Source organism: Dama dama, chromosome 2 (genome assembly GCF_033118175.1).
Source record: "Dama dama isolate Ldn47 chromosome 2, ASM3311817v1, whole genome shotgun sequence".
In the NCBI taxonomy this organism is placed as follows: Eukaryota; Metazoa; Chordata; class Mammalia; order Artiodactyla; family Cervidae; genus Dama; species Dama dama.
This window is the reverse complement of record NC_083682.1, coordinates 38653378-38670649: the sequence shown is the minus strand read 5'-3', so window position 1 is coordinate 38670649 and position 17272 is coordinate 38653378. Positions and strand designations below refer to the sequence as shown.

The following is a 17272-nucleotide window of genomic DNA, read 5'->3' as shown; positions in this document are numbered from 1 at the left end:
ACACAAACACTAATGAGCATAGTTGGGAGTCGTCAAATCATGTCATTTCCTTCCTTAAGACTCTTCAGAGGCTTCCCATTGTCACTAATATAGGGTCCAAATTCCGTAACATATCACCACTGGACCTTCCCCAGCCTCTGTTTTTCCACTTCAGTTCTCAGTATTTCCCCCTAACCCCATTCATTCCTTTGACCATAATGATCAATCAAGGCTTTATCACCTTTCTACACACTACTCCCTCATCCAACAAGATTCCAGTGAAAATGATTCCAGGGTGTTGGGAGAACGTATGGGCTGGAGTCTCCTCTTTCCTTTTGACCTTTCTAAATTCTTCCAGTTGGTGTTAGCTTTTCTTTACCAGGACTTCCTGTTTAAGGTAACTCATGCAAGTGGCTACTATCTTGGCTGGCCAGAGGAGGTGGTTTCAGTCCGTGTGTTCCCTAGCAATTTCTCCTAAGAGACTTCATACTCAAGATACTTCGTGGGAATTAGGGCAGAGATCTCTTTCTTCTGTAACTGCTTCCTGTGGATGTAGTCCAGACTAGTAGAGTAGATGGCTCTCTCCACCTGACCTCTATCGAGATAGTCTGTGCCTGAAACCAGCCTTCACCCTCATAGTAATAACAGTTCAGCCTAAAACTTTTGGATCCTCTCAGAGATGCTTAGAATTCCCCACTGTCTCTCTTCTAGCCATTCAACAGGGCTCAGCTCAGCTGTCATTGTCTCCAAGAAGTTTTCTCTAACCCTGCTATCTGCCTTTTTCAAAAGCACTTGCTTATGCATGCTCTGTTTTGCATTTCTTCCACCCTGGTCTGCAAGTTCCTAGAGGACAGAAAGTGTGTCCTATTCATATGTGTGTTTGCCAGTGTCATGAGTTGAATCGTGTCCCCCCCAAAAGATGTTGAAGTCTTAACTCCCAGGACCTGTGGGTGTGACTGTAATTGGAAATAGGAAATTTGCTGATGTTCAAGGTTAAGATGAGATGATTATGGTTGGCCTTAATCTATTAATAATGTAATTGGTATCCTTATGAAAATCAGAAAGTCGAACACAGACATACACATGGGGAGAATGTCATGTGAAGATGAAGGCAGAGATGGGAGTGATGCACTGTAAGCCCAGGAATGCCAAAGGTTGTTAGTGAAACACCAGAAGCTAGGAAGTGAGGCATGAAGATTTTCCTTCAATGCCCTAGGGAGGAACCACACCTGCTGTTGCCTTGAGTGGACTTCCAGCCTCCAGAATTGTCAGACAATAAATTTCTATTGTTTAAGTCACCCAGTTTGTGGCACTTCATTCCAGCAGCCCTAAAAATCTGATATAGCCTGGAACTTAAATGTTTTTTAAAGAAGGAATGAAGTAACTCACTACCACATTATTCTAGCGGCCTCAGCCCTTTCCTTCAAGGTTCAATAAAGTAAACTTACAGAAAAAGGATTCAGTCATCTTTATTTAATTCATTAATTTTAAAATTTGGTTTTTAGGGTATTTACTTTGTCCATAATGCTTCCAGGGAACATAAATAAAAAGAGTTACTGTTCCCTTTATCTTTAAAATGCTACTGTCCAATATGGGGGGTGGTAATTAAACTTTCCTACAGCAGAAAAGTTAAGTGATGCATACCACAGTAGTGGTATGTTTATGGCAGTTGTCCATTCTGGTTGGTTGGTGTTCATGCTATAGCAGCTATCAAATGTTTTAAGTATCAACCTTTCCTATAAATAGCTAATTCAATGTAGGAAATGATGTGTTATTAAAAGTGAGAAAGAGAAATAGTGTTATATGTGGTCATGAAGACAGATTACTTTTAATTTGAAGGGATGGTCATTAGGAAGGACTTTGCAGAAGAGGTGTTACTGGAGAAGAGCCTTTGTATATGCAAATTTATCAAAACCCATCGAGATACCTTTCAGACTTTCTTGTCTGCTTTCCCCAGCAATAACCCCACCAACTGAGACATTCCCATCAAACCTCACCATATGAATTATATCTCTCAAGTAATCTGCTATTTTTTGGTGATTTTGTGTGTTGGAATCTGGATGCCTCCAAACAGTCTGGACAGTTTGTAGAATCACTGTTAACGACCTTGTTTTAATTGGCAACTAGAATTAACCTGGAAGAAACATTCAGACAGACTTGGTTGATAGGTAGAGGCAGTGCCTATCATGTATTTTTCATGCTGGAACCTTGGAGGATGTTTCATTTCAAGTACATTAGATGGTAAGCCAGTAAGAGAACATCTGTTCACACTAAGTCATTCTCCCCCTGTGAGCAGTCAGCTGTGATCAGAGCAGGTTGTTTCATTTGTAAAGATGAAGGCAAGGGAGTGCTGCTTATTCTTGGGTTTAATAGAGAATAAATATGTCTCTCATTGCTAATCTCTATTGTTTTCTTTAGATACAATAGACACTTCATTAATTCCCAAACACACAAGGCAAGAGTTGGTGTATTAAAAATGCTCAGTATGAATTACTGGGGTCACTTTTTCTCTGAAGCTAAAGCAGTCAGCTAAAATATACACATATCTGTAAATGTGGGATGCTTGATATTCAGAAGTATACCTATGCTGTGTGATCACTTGGTCTTTGAACAATTCAATCATTAGTTCATCCTGCCAATATTTACTAAACAATCACCATATGCCAGCAGTGTGCATAATATGGTCTATTTTTATGCAGTCTCTCCTTTCCAGGATCATATGATTTAGTTGAAGAGAGAAGATCAACACACACAGAAGACTAATTTCAAAAGTGATTTAATCTAACTGCACTTTCTGAACTTATACTGCTAGACCACTGAGAATTGCTGAAGGAAAAAAATTAATTACTAGAATAGTGCTATTATTAATTCATAGTCACAAACCCTAACTAGACAATCAATAGTTCCTTGCAACTTTTCCGCATTTTTCTAATCAGTTATTTCTTCTATCTTCCTTAATATGTATTTCCAAATTTCTGTACTTTCTTTAAATCTCTGACTTCACCACTTCCCTCATCTTGGCCCATAATCACACTTTCTTGTTATCAGAGTAAATTGGAGATGACAACTCCTTTAGTGCACTGCCCTTATCCAGTAATCTTAATCTTTATCTTTACCATCCTTTTCTCCTTCCCTCCTAACTCAGTGGAGAAAGAGTCCTTCTCTCTCCATTCATTCATTTATCCCAAACTATTATGCACTGTGTGTGTGTGTGTGTGTGTGTTAGTTGCTCAGTCATGCCCAACTCCTTGTGACCCCATGGACTGTAGCCCGCCAGGCTGTTCTGTCCATGCGATTCTCCAGGCACAATATCAGGGGCTATACATCAGTGAGTACAAGGAATATGGTTCTTCTCCTCTGACAGCCTCTATTGTACCTAAGATTACCTGTTGCTTTCACGTCAACTATTTCTCAAGTAAGTTTCTCAGATGATCCATGCTATCTCCCCACTCTGGGTGTTTGAATGCGTGTTTCCTTCTGTAGGGATGGTCACTCCCAACTCTCTTTTTCCTGGCTCATTTTCATCTTCTAGGTCTCAGATCAGATATCAGGGCCTACAGATAGCCCTCTCTGACACCCTTCCCCAAGCCAAAATAGTTAGCCCACCTATGTGCTTCCATAGTTCCTGTTCCTCTCCTATCAACACTTACCACAACAGATTTTCATTGCCTCTTGTCTTACCTTCCATTAGAAAAGAACCATTAGAAAAGAACCTTAAGTCACTGATATAATCACAATGTATATTGGGCAGTCCTTGGCACATGGGTGGTTACCAGTAAGTGTCTGTTGAATGAGTTATCTCGTTCTATTTATTGGATTGGCCCAAAAGTTTGTTCAGGTTTTTCTGTAACATCTAATGGGAAAACATAATTGAACTTTTTGACCAACCCATAAATAGAAGTGAAAGGTTGATACAGATAATTGATGCTACTGTGGTTCAACTTAGAAATGAACAACTTAGAGTTGGCCAAGACTTGAGTGGTCTTGAAAATGAAAGTGCTGAAGGCATTTCAGATGGGGAGACAGGAGTAGTAATATAAAAACAGCACAGCAGATCATCCTGCTTGCAGGGAAGCTTAGGAGCAGAGAAGTAAGAAATAGTGAGAAGAAGGTATATAGCATTCCTATAGAACAGTGATGGACCATTTCAAGTAACAGAGCAGCAGAATGGATGTGGAATTTTAGGGAAAGAGTAACCTGGAAAATCTTCACTGAATAGCTTGGAAAATCAGGCAGGAAAAGACTGGAATCAAGGAATGTGATCATGAACCTTTTACACTGAAGCAAGCATGATTGGATAAACACTTAATGATTTTGTGAACTGGAGGAGAGAAAACACACACACACACACACACACACACACGCAGGCTTCCCAGGTAGCTCAGCTGACAAAGAACAAAGAATCCACCTGTAAGGCAGGAGTCACAAGAGACACCAGTTCAATCCCTGGGTCAGGAAGATCCCCTGTAGGAGGGCATGGCAGTCCACTCCAGAATATCCTCCATAGACAGAGGAGTCTGGCAGGCTAACAGTCCACAGGGTCGCAAAAAACCAGACACAGCTAAAGTGACTTAGCACGCATGCATGCACATACATCTACACACATTTCATGCCATCCTCTCCTATTGGGAATGAATGAGGTAACTACAAACTAGACAGTTCCCCCAACCAAGGAACCCAGCCAGTCATCCAGAATTTTCTTCCAAAAATTTGGAAATTCCTGATAGGCCCTTGTTCTTTCTGCGTTACGTAGAACAAATACTGATTACTTTCATATTCCTACTCTCATATTATACGACCCTGTTTCTTCCCTTATTTCTTTTACTACTTCTCACTTCATTTTATTTGTCTTTATTTTATTGCTCCGAAACAGTGTTTCTCACAATGTGGTCCCCATACCACTAGCATTAGCATCATGTGAGGGCCTATTAGAAATGCAAATTTGGGAGCCCATGCCATATATGCTGAATCAGAAACTGGGGATACAGTCCAAATTCACTTCTGTCGAATAATAGTTATTCCCCAAGGCACACACCACAGAATCCTATTCTCTCTATAATCTCTTTCTTGTGGGAAATTCATTTTCATAGTTTCAGTTACTGCTGCTATGTTGATAAGTGCCCAGACATGTGTGTGTATATATGTGATTTCATTAGAAGGCGGTAGCTATATGTATACTAGCGGTTGATTCATGTTGATATTTGGCAGAAACCAACAAAATTCTGTAAAGCAATCATCCTTCAATTTAAAAATTAATTAAAAATTTAAAAATAAATAAAATTTTAAAATAAAAAAAAGGAAAGAGGTAGATATACTTACCACTACTTAAACTGTATGAATTAGATGCTATATTAATTTCCTGGTGCTACTTTAACAAATGGGCTTCCCTGGTGTCTCAGTGGTAAAGAATCCACCTGCCAATGCAGGAGATGCAGGTTCAATTCCTGGACTAGGAAGATCCCCTGGAGAAGGAAATGGCAATCTACTCCAGTATTCTTGCCTGGGAAATCCCATGGACAGAGGAGCCTGGATGGCTACAGTCCATGAGGTCGCAAAAGAGCCAGACATGACTTAGCAAATAAACAACAACAACACAGCTTAACAAATGATCATAAATTAGGTCACTTGAAACAACATAAATGTATTCTCTTAATAGTTCTAGAGCCTGCAGGTCTGGGATCAAGATGCCAACCTAACTGATTCCTCCTGGAGGGCTCTGAGGGAGAGTTTGGTTCGTGTTTCTCCTCTAGTTTGGTAGTTGCTGGCAGTCCTTGTCATTTCTTGATGTACAGATGTATCATCCTGCTCTCTGCCTCTGTCATCATGTGCATTCTTCTCTGTGTGTTTCTGGGTTCAAATTTCCTCTTCTAATAAAGACACTCACCATTAGATTGAGGCTCACACTAATCCAGTATCAGTTCAGTTCAGTCACTCAGTCGTGTCCGACTCTTATGCAATCCCGTGGACTGCAGCACGCCAGGTTTCCCTGTCCATCACCAACTCCCGGAGCTTACTCAAACTCATGTCCATCACATCAGTGATGCCATCCAACCATCTCATCCTCTGTCGTCCCCTTCTCCTCCCGCCTTCAATCTTTCCCAGCATCAGGGTCTTTTCCAATGAGTCAGTTCTTCGCTTTAGGTGGACAAAGTATTGGAGTTTCAGCTTCAACATCAGTCCTTCCTAAGAATATTCAGGGCTGATTTCCTTTAGGACGGACTGATTGCATCTCCTTACAGTCCAAGGGACTCTCAAGAGTCTTCTCCAACACCACAGTTCAAAAGCATCAATTCTTCAGGCTGAGCTTTCTTTATAGTCCAACTCTCACATCCAGTATAACTTCATCTTAAGTTGATTCCATCTGCCAAAATCCTGGTTCCAAATAAAGTCACACTCACAGGTAATGCTTCCCTGGTAGCTTGGATGGTAAGGGATCCTCCTGCAATGTAGGAGGCCTCAGTTTGATCCCATGTCAGGAAGATCCCCTGGAGAAGGGAGTGGCTCCCCACTCCAGTATTCTTGCCTGGAGAGTTCCATGGACAGAGGAACCTGGCAGGCCACAGTCCATGGGGTCACGAAGAGTCAGACACAGCTGAGTGGCTAACAACACTCACAGCTAACAGGACTTAGGACTTCAGTCTGTTTTTAGAGAAGACATAATTCAGCCCATAGCCACTATCATGTGAATAGACTGATTGTATGGAGTCACGTGGAAGAGTCTGAGGAAAGTATATGTGATACGGAAATGAAGTTAGTAACTAAAGATCCCTGCTTAGAAACTCCAGCTCTTTCAGTAAAAGAGGCTGCAGTAAGTTCAAGAGAAGGTCTTTTTAGGGTAGGACAGAAGTATGGTCAAAGCTGGAAAAGAAGAAAAGCATTGATGGTAAGAGACTGAATATTCTAGAGAGGAAAAAAGGAAGAATGAATAAAGTTGTAGGGTGAAGGAGAAGATTTAGGTTTAGAAGCAAGAATGTTGCTCATTGCTTTGAGAAACGGTAGGTATAGACATGGAGACTTTTCATAATAAAATAGGCCTGGTTTTAGGCTAAAAGTGTGAGTAGGTATTTTGAGGCCCATAGAAGAAAAGTTTGGAATGTTTAGTTAATTGCGTGGTCTGTGAGAGACCCTTAAGTAGGTTTGAGCCTACCTAGCCGGTGCTGTACGAATTTCAAAACAGAACCCTTCTTTCAGTTCCAAACTTTGTCTTTTGAGGCCAGGAAGAATCCAGAAAGTAAGAAAATACAGCTTTGCTCTTTAATTAATCATATCTGTAACACCCAATGAGATAAATTATTCTCTCAAAATGAAAAGCACATTCTGGTATTTTTTTAAGTAATGATTTTTTTTTCCTAAAAGATGTAAAATAGTCTATTATCTGTGTAGACTAGACCCACAGGTAAAGTTTTTTGTTTCATTTGTCCGCTGAAATGCATGCACACTCAGAAGTTTTCCAAAACAAGGCCTGTCAGGCTTTAGGCTGGATTCTGTATTTCCTTTAATAAAATCATGTAGTCAGAGTGTACAGAATACCACTATAGATTTGGTTTTGTTGTTATTGTTTTGTAAAGTGCTTAACACCCTACGTTGCAGATCCTAGATAAACTATGACAGAGCAGTCAGGTTAATATAATAATGCTAAAGTTTTGGAGATGCCTCAGAGTGTCCACCTGATAAAGTCATATAAAATGAAGTTGAGCCACATTATTGAGTGATCATAAGGCGTCATGGGGCATAGTTCTTTACGCCCATAAAGACTATTGCCCTGTGCTGGAGTTGATAGGCTCCAGACAAGTATGTGTGGTGCCTTCAGAAAGGCCCAGAGCACAGTGGGTCAGGATCCACAGGAGCCACATCATGATGTCCATCCTTACCAAGATGCAGAACAAGGAACATGTAACTGAGGCCTTTCCTAGGGCCAAGTTCATGTTCCCTGGCCACCAGAAGATCCACATCTCCAAGAAGTGAGGATTTACTATGGTGTGTTTTTTTTGCAATTGTATTGATATGATTTTGGGTGTGCTTGGTCTTCGTTGCTGTGTGGGCTTTTGTGTAGTTGCAGTGCATGGGCTTCTTACCGCAGTGGCTTCTCTTGTTGCAGAGCATGGGCTCTAGGGTGCGCGGGCTTCAGTAGTTGCAGCTCTGGGGCTCCAGAGCACAGGCTTGATACCTGTGGCCCGGGGCCCAGTTGCTCTGCAACACATGGGATCTCCCAGGATCAGGGATTGAACCTGTGTCTCCTGCATTGGCAGGCGGACTCTTTACTGCTGAGCCATTTGACACAGATGAATTTGAAAACACAGTGGCAGAAAAGCAGCTCATCTCAGATGGCTGTGGGGTCAAATATCAACACATCCCTCATCATGGCCCCTGGACGAATGGTGGGCCCTGCACTCAGAGCCTTGGCACTGTCCCTTCCTTACTCGTGTCCGCCAATAATTCCTACTGCACTGTCCAAAAAAGACTGCGTGGCTACTTTGTAATCACGTGACTCTTCCAAGCTTTGGGGGTTTTATTCTAAGCTTCTCCCTCGCAGTATCAGTCTGTGTTCCCAATGCTTCCTCCTTCAGGCCTCCCTGTCTCACTGACACCTGCTCCTCAGCACAGTCAGACAAGGGGAAAGGGTGAACGGGGATGGTACTTCATGTCCTTTTTTCCACAGGAGGAGGAAAAGACTGCATTGGGAAAGGTTAAGTTAAAGCCTTTATACAGCATGTAGACAATTCATTTCCTGTGCCTGCATCCCTGAAGTTGACCTGAGGATATACAATTTGGGGATATGCAGGCAATATGCAAAGAGGAACCCAGCTTTATGCACTGGAAGTAATCCTGAAATTGTTTGCACATCACATGTTTGTCAAATGGATCAGTTTTTAATTGGAGAATTAGGTGTTTAAATTTCACTTGCTTTCTCCCTTTGCCAGAGTACTAAAATATCCACTGATTTTACTTCCTTTGTGATTTTCATCCTCACTTTATGTCTACTTTCTTTAATACTGACACATGCCTAGGCTTGTTTAGTATTATCCTTAATAGCCAAACATTTCACAGTCAATAGTGCTAGGGTCAGTTTTTAGGATGAGACCTACCAACTCTTGTCACTGAGTTTATTTTATAATTGATTAGTTTGCTATCTCCTTATGATCCAGGGCTATTTGTTTATCATGGACACATCTTTTCAGTGTTGCAACCAATTCTCTAAATTGGTCACTTAACAAAAATCAGTGTTCCTTAATCAAATCTTTATGCTAGTCATTGTATTTATCTTGTTAGGGACCACTCTAGCTTATCTATCTTACCATAATATAGGTTTTGAGTGTTTGCTAGGCATTTCTGTCTCAATTTCCAGCACATGGGAGCTGGGATTTTATGAACATTTTGTGATCTAAGTCAGGGCAGCTGACTCTTTAGTCACTGAGTCAGTCTGGATGTATTCGTTTGAAAAGTGCATTCTCTTTTATCAATTCAAACTCAATATTGAAGACCCAGCCTGAATGCTAAACCTTTTGTTGATTCTCCTGCTCTTCTAAGAAGTAAGTCATGGTCCCCTCTGTACTCACATATCATAGTACCATGATAGAACTTATCCTAACCAGTTCAGTTATGTCAAGATATTTAGGTATTCATTTTTGCAAACAACTTGAGAGCTTACTGAAGCAGAGAATTTTTATTTATCAGAATCTATTTTGTGTGACTTCCCTGGTGGTCCAGTGTTAAAGAATCTGCCTGCTGATGTGGGGGACACAGGTTCGATCTCTGGCTGGGGAACTAAGATCCCTCATGCCTTGGGGCAGCTAAGCTCATGAGCCACAACTAGAGAGAAGCCTTCACGCCATGGTGGAAGATCCCGTCTGCCACACCTAAGACCCAACACAGCCAAATAAATAAATAAATATTTTTTAAAAAGAATCTATTTTGTAATAACTGTAAATGTAATGTAACCTTTCAAAACTGCATAAATATTTTTAAAAGAAATTTTGAAAAAAAGAATATTATGTGCCAATCACTCTGGAGCATAGCTATACTTATTTTGTTGTTACAGATTAGGAGGTTGGGACTGCAGTTCACACAGTCAGTAGACGGAATGGTCAGGACTCAAGGATGCCTCTGCTGTTGCCCCCTGCCTCCCCAGAGGTTGCCATAAAACCTGTGTAGACTAAGATGGGGCGGTAACCAGAGTGCACATGCGGCAGCGGCATGCCCCATACAGTTATCAAGTCAAACTGAGGACACTCGTGTTCTCAGCTGTCCCCCTCTCTTTAAAGCTACCAGCTTCCTCTTTCAGGGGAATCTTTCTCAGAGACAGGTGGCTTTCCTTGTGCTCTTCTATTCATTTGCATATCCATTCTTTCATTTAATGTGTATTTAAGAGATAACTATGTACCTGCCCTTGTTCTACTGCATAGCATGAAACCATTAAAAATCCCTGTTATCTGGAGCTTATATTTTCACCAAGAAGATGGACAATAAAAAAATAAAATATATACATGATCTATCTAGTATATTACAAGGTGGTAAGCGCTAAGGGACATTGAGAATAGAGCAAGATAGGGAGGAAAGGTGGGTTGTTAGGGGACAGTTATTAAATGGTCGTGTCAGAGTCAGGCTCCCAGAGAAATTGAAATTTTAACAACACCCTGAAGGCAGAGTATTCCAGGGAACAGTAACAGCTAGAGCAAATGCCTTCAGATGGAAGTGTGTCTGGTGTGTTCTAGAAATGTCAAGGCCGTCAGTGTGTCTAGAGTGGATTGAAGGAGTGAAATATGAGCACATGAAGGGAGACAATGGCCCTATAAAGTAAGCAGACTACCCCTGTTTTAGCAGTGTGTGTGTGAGGAAGCCAGTGCCTCCAAACTGATGATTTGGATTTGGGCTTATTGCTCCGTGGGATTAGCCCACATGTGTCTTCATAGAGCTGCTGCTGCTGCTGCTGCTGCTAAGTCACTTCAGTCGTGTCCGACTCTGTGCGACCCCGTAGACGGCAGCCCACCAGGCTCCCCTGTCCCTGGGATTCTCCAGGGAAGAACACTGGAGTGGGTTGCCATTTCCCCTTCATAGAGCAGCCCTCCAAAAATCAATACCATCAGCTAAGTTTAGAGCATTGCTTCAGCCAGGTTCAACCACACTTACTTTTATGAACTCATGGATCATTATTTCTATAGTGTTTCTGGTCAATCCATTTTTTTTACATTTATGTTGGCTGCAGTTAATAGCAGCTGGTTTTACAATGCATGGTATGCACTTAGGAGGTGCTTGTTGAATGAATGGATATGTGAGTGAGTGAATGAATGAATAAAGGAATGGATGGATGGATAGACAGGACCAGATTCTATTTTATAACACAGATGGATACTTCTGCCTGTAAATAACCTTGTCTTCTGGATATAGACATAAGCTATACATTTAACTTATCATGTTAAATTGAATGGTTGAATGTTGAGCAAATATTGATTATTTTTAAATATAGCCATGTTCCATCTATATAAGAGAAATTAGGGGAAGTGTTTAGTTCTGTACCTTTAGAGCAGTTCTCTAGCTCTTACTAAAATTACTTTACTTCATCTTAAGCAAAATCACCAGTTAAGAAGTACTTAAGTCTAATCTTAGAGGGAAAAAGTTATTTCCCGTTTAGCTGGTATATTTATGTCTACAGTATCCATAGTGATTTCATTGTCTTGGTAAAATCTTCACCTTCAAATGTCAACTATATAGTTATTCCCTTTGTTGGACTTAAACTTGTTTGCAGTGGTAATTTGTTTTCTTAGCTCTTCTGTATCTCAGCCCGGCTGTGGCATTTACTGTTGGCATAGTAGATGTGGGTCAGAGTCCCTGGGTTTTCTTTAACCTTTTGTCCACAGTTTGGAATGATTTTTGTACTATTGTAAATGCAGTAGATTGATCCTAGCAGGTGGCTATGAAGCTTTTGTAAATACTGATATGTTTTTTAAACTTCCCTATAATCATATATAAATATGAAGTAACAGTTTTGGAAAATATGACCTGATATGTATTTTCAATTTCATAGAAAATGCCAGTTGGGGACATTTTACTTACTCTTTGTCATCTTTCACTTGATATACAAAATCTTTAAATATGAGGCAAAAAAAACACATTTATAGATGTATACAATGTCAAAACATCAATAAAGAATAGTCACCTATCTAGTAGGAAATTAAATAACAGTTACTTTAAGTGCCCATCAATTTAGATCCATTTTTCTTTTATTGTTAACTATTATAGTTAATTTAATAAAAAAATAATTTCACTTGAACTATGATTCCAGCGGTGTTACTTTATAATTTACCATGCTGTTATTTTTCCATTAACTGATTATTTATGCTATCCTAAGAGCAGCATATAGCCCTACTCAATATTTATTCAATACAAGGATAGTGAAATGGAGTATCTTTTATTGTTATATAAAGTGCCAAAATTTTTTAAGATTATTTCCTCATAAAACAAGTGTGTGATTTTTTTTAAAACTGGAGGAGGGGCAGTAATTGCTTAAGACAAATAAGTTACAGAAATTTTCTGTCTTTAGTAACAAAAATGTTTATTTATATCTTCCTTTCTGAGGAATTGCATGTTAATGATAATAATTTTCAAGAACAATGAAAGTATATGCTAGAAGTATTGTACTGAATATGTATTCAATCATATTCTGAGAAGGTTTTTTGTTCTTATACTTTTAAAGAGTTCGTCAGTTATTCTTTTAAAATGGCCTCATACAGGGATATACAATGGAAAAAAGACAACCTCTTTAACAAGTGGTGCTGGGAAAACTAGTCAACCACATGTAAAAGAATGAAACTAAAACACCTTCTAACACCATACACAAAAATAAACTCAAAATGGATTAAAGATCTAAATGTAAGACCAGAAACTATAAAACTCCTAGAGGAGAACATAGGCAAAACACTCTCTGACATAAATCACACATAAATCCTCTATGACCCACCTCCCAGAATATTGGAAATAAAAGCAAAAATAAACAAATGGGACCTAATGAAACTTAAAAGCTTTTGCACAACAAAGGAAACAATAAGCAAGGTGAAAAGACAGCTCTCAGATTGGGAGAAAATAATAGAAAACGAAGCAACAGACAAAGGATTAATCTCAAAAATATACAAGCAACTCTTGAAGCTCAATTCCAGAAAAATAAATGACCCAATCAAAAAATGGGCTAAAGAACTAAGCAGACATTTCTCCAAAGAAGACATACAGATGGCTAACAAACACATGAAAAGATGCTCAACATCACTCATTATCAGAGAAATGCAAATCAAAACCACAACGAGGTACCATTACATGCCAGTCAGGATGGCTGCTCTCCGAAAGTCCACAAGCAATAAATGCTGGAGAGGGTGTGGAGAAAAGGGAAGCCTCTTACACTGTTGGTGGGAATGCAAACTAGTACAGCCACTATGGAAAACAGTGTGGAGATTCCTTAAAAAACTGGAACTAGAACTGCCATATGACCCAGCAATCCCACTTCTGGGCATACACACCGAGGAAACCAGATCTGAAAGAGACACGTGCACCCCAATGTTCATCGTAGCACTGTTTATAATAGCCAGGACATGGAAGCAACCTAGATGCCCATCAGCAGACGAATGGATAAGAAAGCTGTGGTACATATATACAATGGAATATTACTCAGCCGTTAAAAAGAATTCATTTGAATCAGTTCTAATGAGATGGATGAAACTGGAGCCCATTATACAGAGTGAAGTAAGCCGGAAAGATAAAGACCAATACAGTATACTAACGCATATATATGGAATTTTAAAAGATGGTAATGATAACCCAATATGCAAAACAGAAAAAGAGACACATATGTACAGAACAGACTTTTGGACTCTGTGGGAGAAGGTGAGGGTGGGATGTTCTGAGAGAATAGCGTTGAAACAAGTATACTATCAAGGATGAAACAGACCACCAGCCCAGGTTGGATGCATGAGACGGGTGCTCAGGGCTGATGCACTGGGAAGACCCAGAGGGACAGGATGGGGAGGGAGGCGGGAGAGGGGATCGGGATGGGGAACACATGTAAATCCATGGCTGATTCATGTCAATGTATGGCAAAAACCACTACAATATTATAAAGTAATTAGCCTCCAACTAATAAAAATAAATGAAAATTTTAAAAATTTTTAAAAATTAAAATATTTTTAAAAAATAAAAAAAATAAAATGGCCTCATAATGATTTTTAATAGCTCTATTCTTGTTGTCATTCCATAGTTTAATATAAATAAAAGTTTGTGATAACATGGGTAGACCTAGAGGATATTATGCTAAGTGAAATAAGTCAGACAGAGAAAGACAGATGCTATAATAATTTCACTTTTTTGTGAAATCTAAAAACTAAAACAAATGAACAAACATAGCAAAATGGAAACAGAGCTCTAAATACAGAGAACAAAAAAGTGGTTGCCAGAGGAGAGAAAAGTGGATGGATGGGGAAGAAATAGGTGAGGAAGATTAACAGGTACAAACTTTCACCTGCAAAATAAATGAGTCGTGATTATGAAATGCACAATGTGAGGAATATAGTCAATAACTATGTAATATTTTTGTACAGTGACATATTGCAACTAGACTTATTATGGTGATTATTTTGAAATGTATAGAAATATCTAATCACTGTGTTGTAAATAGGAACTAGCCTAGTAGTGTAGGTCAATTATACTTCAGAAACAAGCAAACTCAATCGTAGAAGAAGAGATCAAGCTTATGATTACCAAGAGTTGAGGGATGAGGAGAAGGGGTAGTTAGATGAAGGACAAAGGTACAAATTTTCACTTATAAGATAAATAATACTAGGGATGTAATATGTAACATAATTAACACTGCTGTATGTTAGATATGAAAGTTAAGAGAGGAAATCCTAAGAATTCTCATCACAAGGAAAAATATGCTTCTGTTTCTTTCATTTGGTATCTATATATGATGGATGTTCACTGAACTTATTGTGATAATCATTTCATGGTGTATATAAATCAGATCATCATGCTATGTGCCTTAATTTTGTACAGTACTATGTCAATTATATATCAATAAAACTGGAAGAAATTTATATGCCATAGCAGTGTAAAATTCTTCTTTCAAAATGGATAATTTCCATGTTTAAAAATGATTTTATATTTCATGGTTTGCTATAAAAATAATATAGTCAAAGTATATAATCTCTTTATTCTTTAGACTGTGTGCAGGGATAATTCATTTGTGTTCATTCTTTTTTAACTACAAGTTAATAACAGGAAGTGCCAGGAAGTCTGAAAATATGACAAGGTGCCCAGAGAAGGAAACATGAAGGGCAAGCAATGAACAAATCCTTATCTTCTCTCTGAAATTATTACACCAATATCCAGTGTATCTTCCTCATGGCTCTTATCTCAGAATTTGTCAAATGTTCAAATGGCTGAACTTTTCATTTTGAAATGTCAAAAATATCTAGGTCTCTACCCAAATGATTGGCAGTACTTCTGTTTGCTATGCTGGAGTAACAACTGCATCAACAAAGATGAGCCCATAGACTAAACGTGGTCAGGACTACACTTGTGTTCTGCTTTATTGGCATTAATCAGCAAACTTTCAAATATTTAAAGAGCAAAGTTGATTAGAGTAGAATTTATTGTTATTTATTACTGTTGTAACAAATGAAAGATTAATTTTTTTGACTGTTGAAGTATGACTAATAGCACTTTCTTAAACTAATACAAGGCTTTTGTTTTTCTGTTCCTTTTCTGTAGGTTTAGGCTTCAGCATTGCAGGAGGTGTGGGAAACCAGCACATTCCTGGAGACAATAGCATTTATGTCACTAAAATTATCGACGGAGGAGCTGCACAGAAAGATGGAAGGTTGCAAGTAGGAGACAGACTGCTAATGGTGGGTGTGACTCAAGCTATGTGTATGTTTATAAAGCTGTTTTCCAGTGTATGACTGTCATAGTCCTTTTCGGCTGCCATTACAAGATAGCATAGTCTAGGTGACTTAACACAAATTTTATTTTCTCACAGTTTTGGAAGCAGGGAAATTTAAGAGCAAAGTTCTGGCCCCATTCAGTTTCTGGTGAGGTCTCTCTTCTTGGCGGTCTCTCTTCTTGGCTTGCAGACAAGTGTCTTCCTGCTGCTTCCTCCCATGCCTTTTCTCTGTGCTTGTCCTGAGAGATCTTTCTCTTCTCATAAGGTCATGTGTCCTATTAGATTAGAGCTCCACCCTCAAGTTATTTCATTAATAACCTTGCGCTATGCTTAGTCACTCAGTTGTGTCTGACTTTTAGTGACCCTATGGACTGTAGCCCCCCAGGCTCCTCTGTCCACGGAATTTCCCAGGCAAGATTACTGGAGTGGGTTGCCATTCCTAACCCAGGGATTGAACCCAGGTCTCCTTCATTGCAGGTAGATTCTTTACCATCTGAGCCATCAGGGAAGCCCAATTAATCAACTCCTAGAGACCCCACCTCCAAATATAGTCAGGCTGCAGGTTAGAACTTCAACATAAGAATTTGGGAGGAGCAAGCACAATTCAGTCCATAGCAGTCACCTTGGTAGAAATAGAAAAGAAGAGAGCAGATTTCATTGTAAGAGATATCAGAAGTACAGGTATAATTGCATCTGATTTGCTGATGTTTTAAAAGCAGAAATCTAAGTTTTCACCAGTTTCCATAGGCACAGAGACTATATTTTGTTCTTCCAATATAATCCAGCTCCTATCAGCCAGAGAGACTACTTAATCCAGACTGGTAGAGAGGTTGGCTTTGCCTAGCAAAGGGAGTAACACCATCTGCTTTATTGATACGCACATTTCTATGCCACCCTGTTCCTTTGTTCAACCAGCATAGACACAGTCCTAGACTTCCAAGGATTCATAATTTGAGTTCTGTCACATGTATAAATGGATCCTTCCTCTTCTCCTTTCAGACAGATTTTCTACTGTTTTATTTGCCAGCTGCTTGCATGCTTTAGGAGTCTTAGACAGTGGTTGACACCAACGCACAACCACCGTTTCTGAGCCATGGAGTTATATGATAAACTCCTGGGCTTCCCAGGGGGTGCCAGTGGTAAAGAATCTGCCTGCCAACGCAGGAGACGTGGGTTTGATCTCTGGGTCAGGAAGATACCCTGGAGGAAAAAAAAATGGAAACCCACTCCAGTATTCTTTCCTGGAGAATCCCATGGACAGAGGAGCCTGGCGGGCTATAATCCATAGGGTCACAAAGAGTCAGACACAACTGAAGCAACTTAGCACCCACACACGCAGGCAAAGCAAAATATAGGCAACTATAAGCAGTA

General features: G+C 39.5%; 1 protein-coding gene across 17 annotated transcripts in view; it reads left to right on the top strand.

Annotated features, from left to right (window-relative positions):
• DLG2 (discs large MAGUK scaffold protein 2) overlaps window positions 1–17272 on the top strand; it is a 2226746-nt gene that overhangs the window by 1596652 nt on the left and 612822 nt on the right. For all 17 annotated transcript variants that reach the window (XM_061119788.1, XM_061119779.1, XM_061119776.1 and 14 more), the window contains one exon: window positions 15730–15866. In XM_061119788.1, the coding sequence (XP_060975771.1) occupies window positions 15730–15866 (137 nt within the window). The remainder of the gene's footprint in view (window positions 1–15729; window positions 15867–17272) is intronic.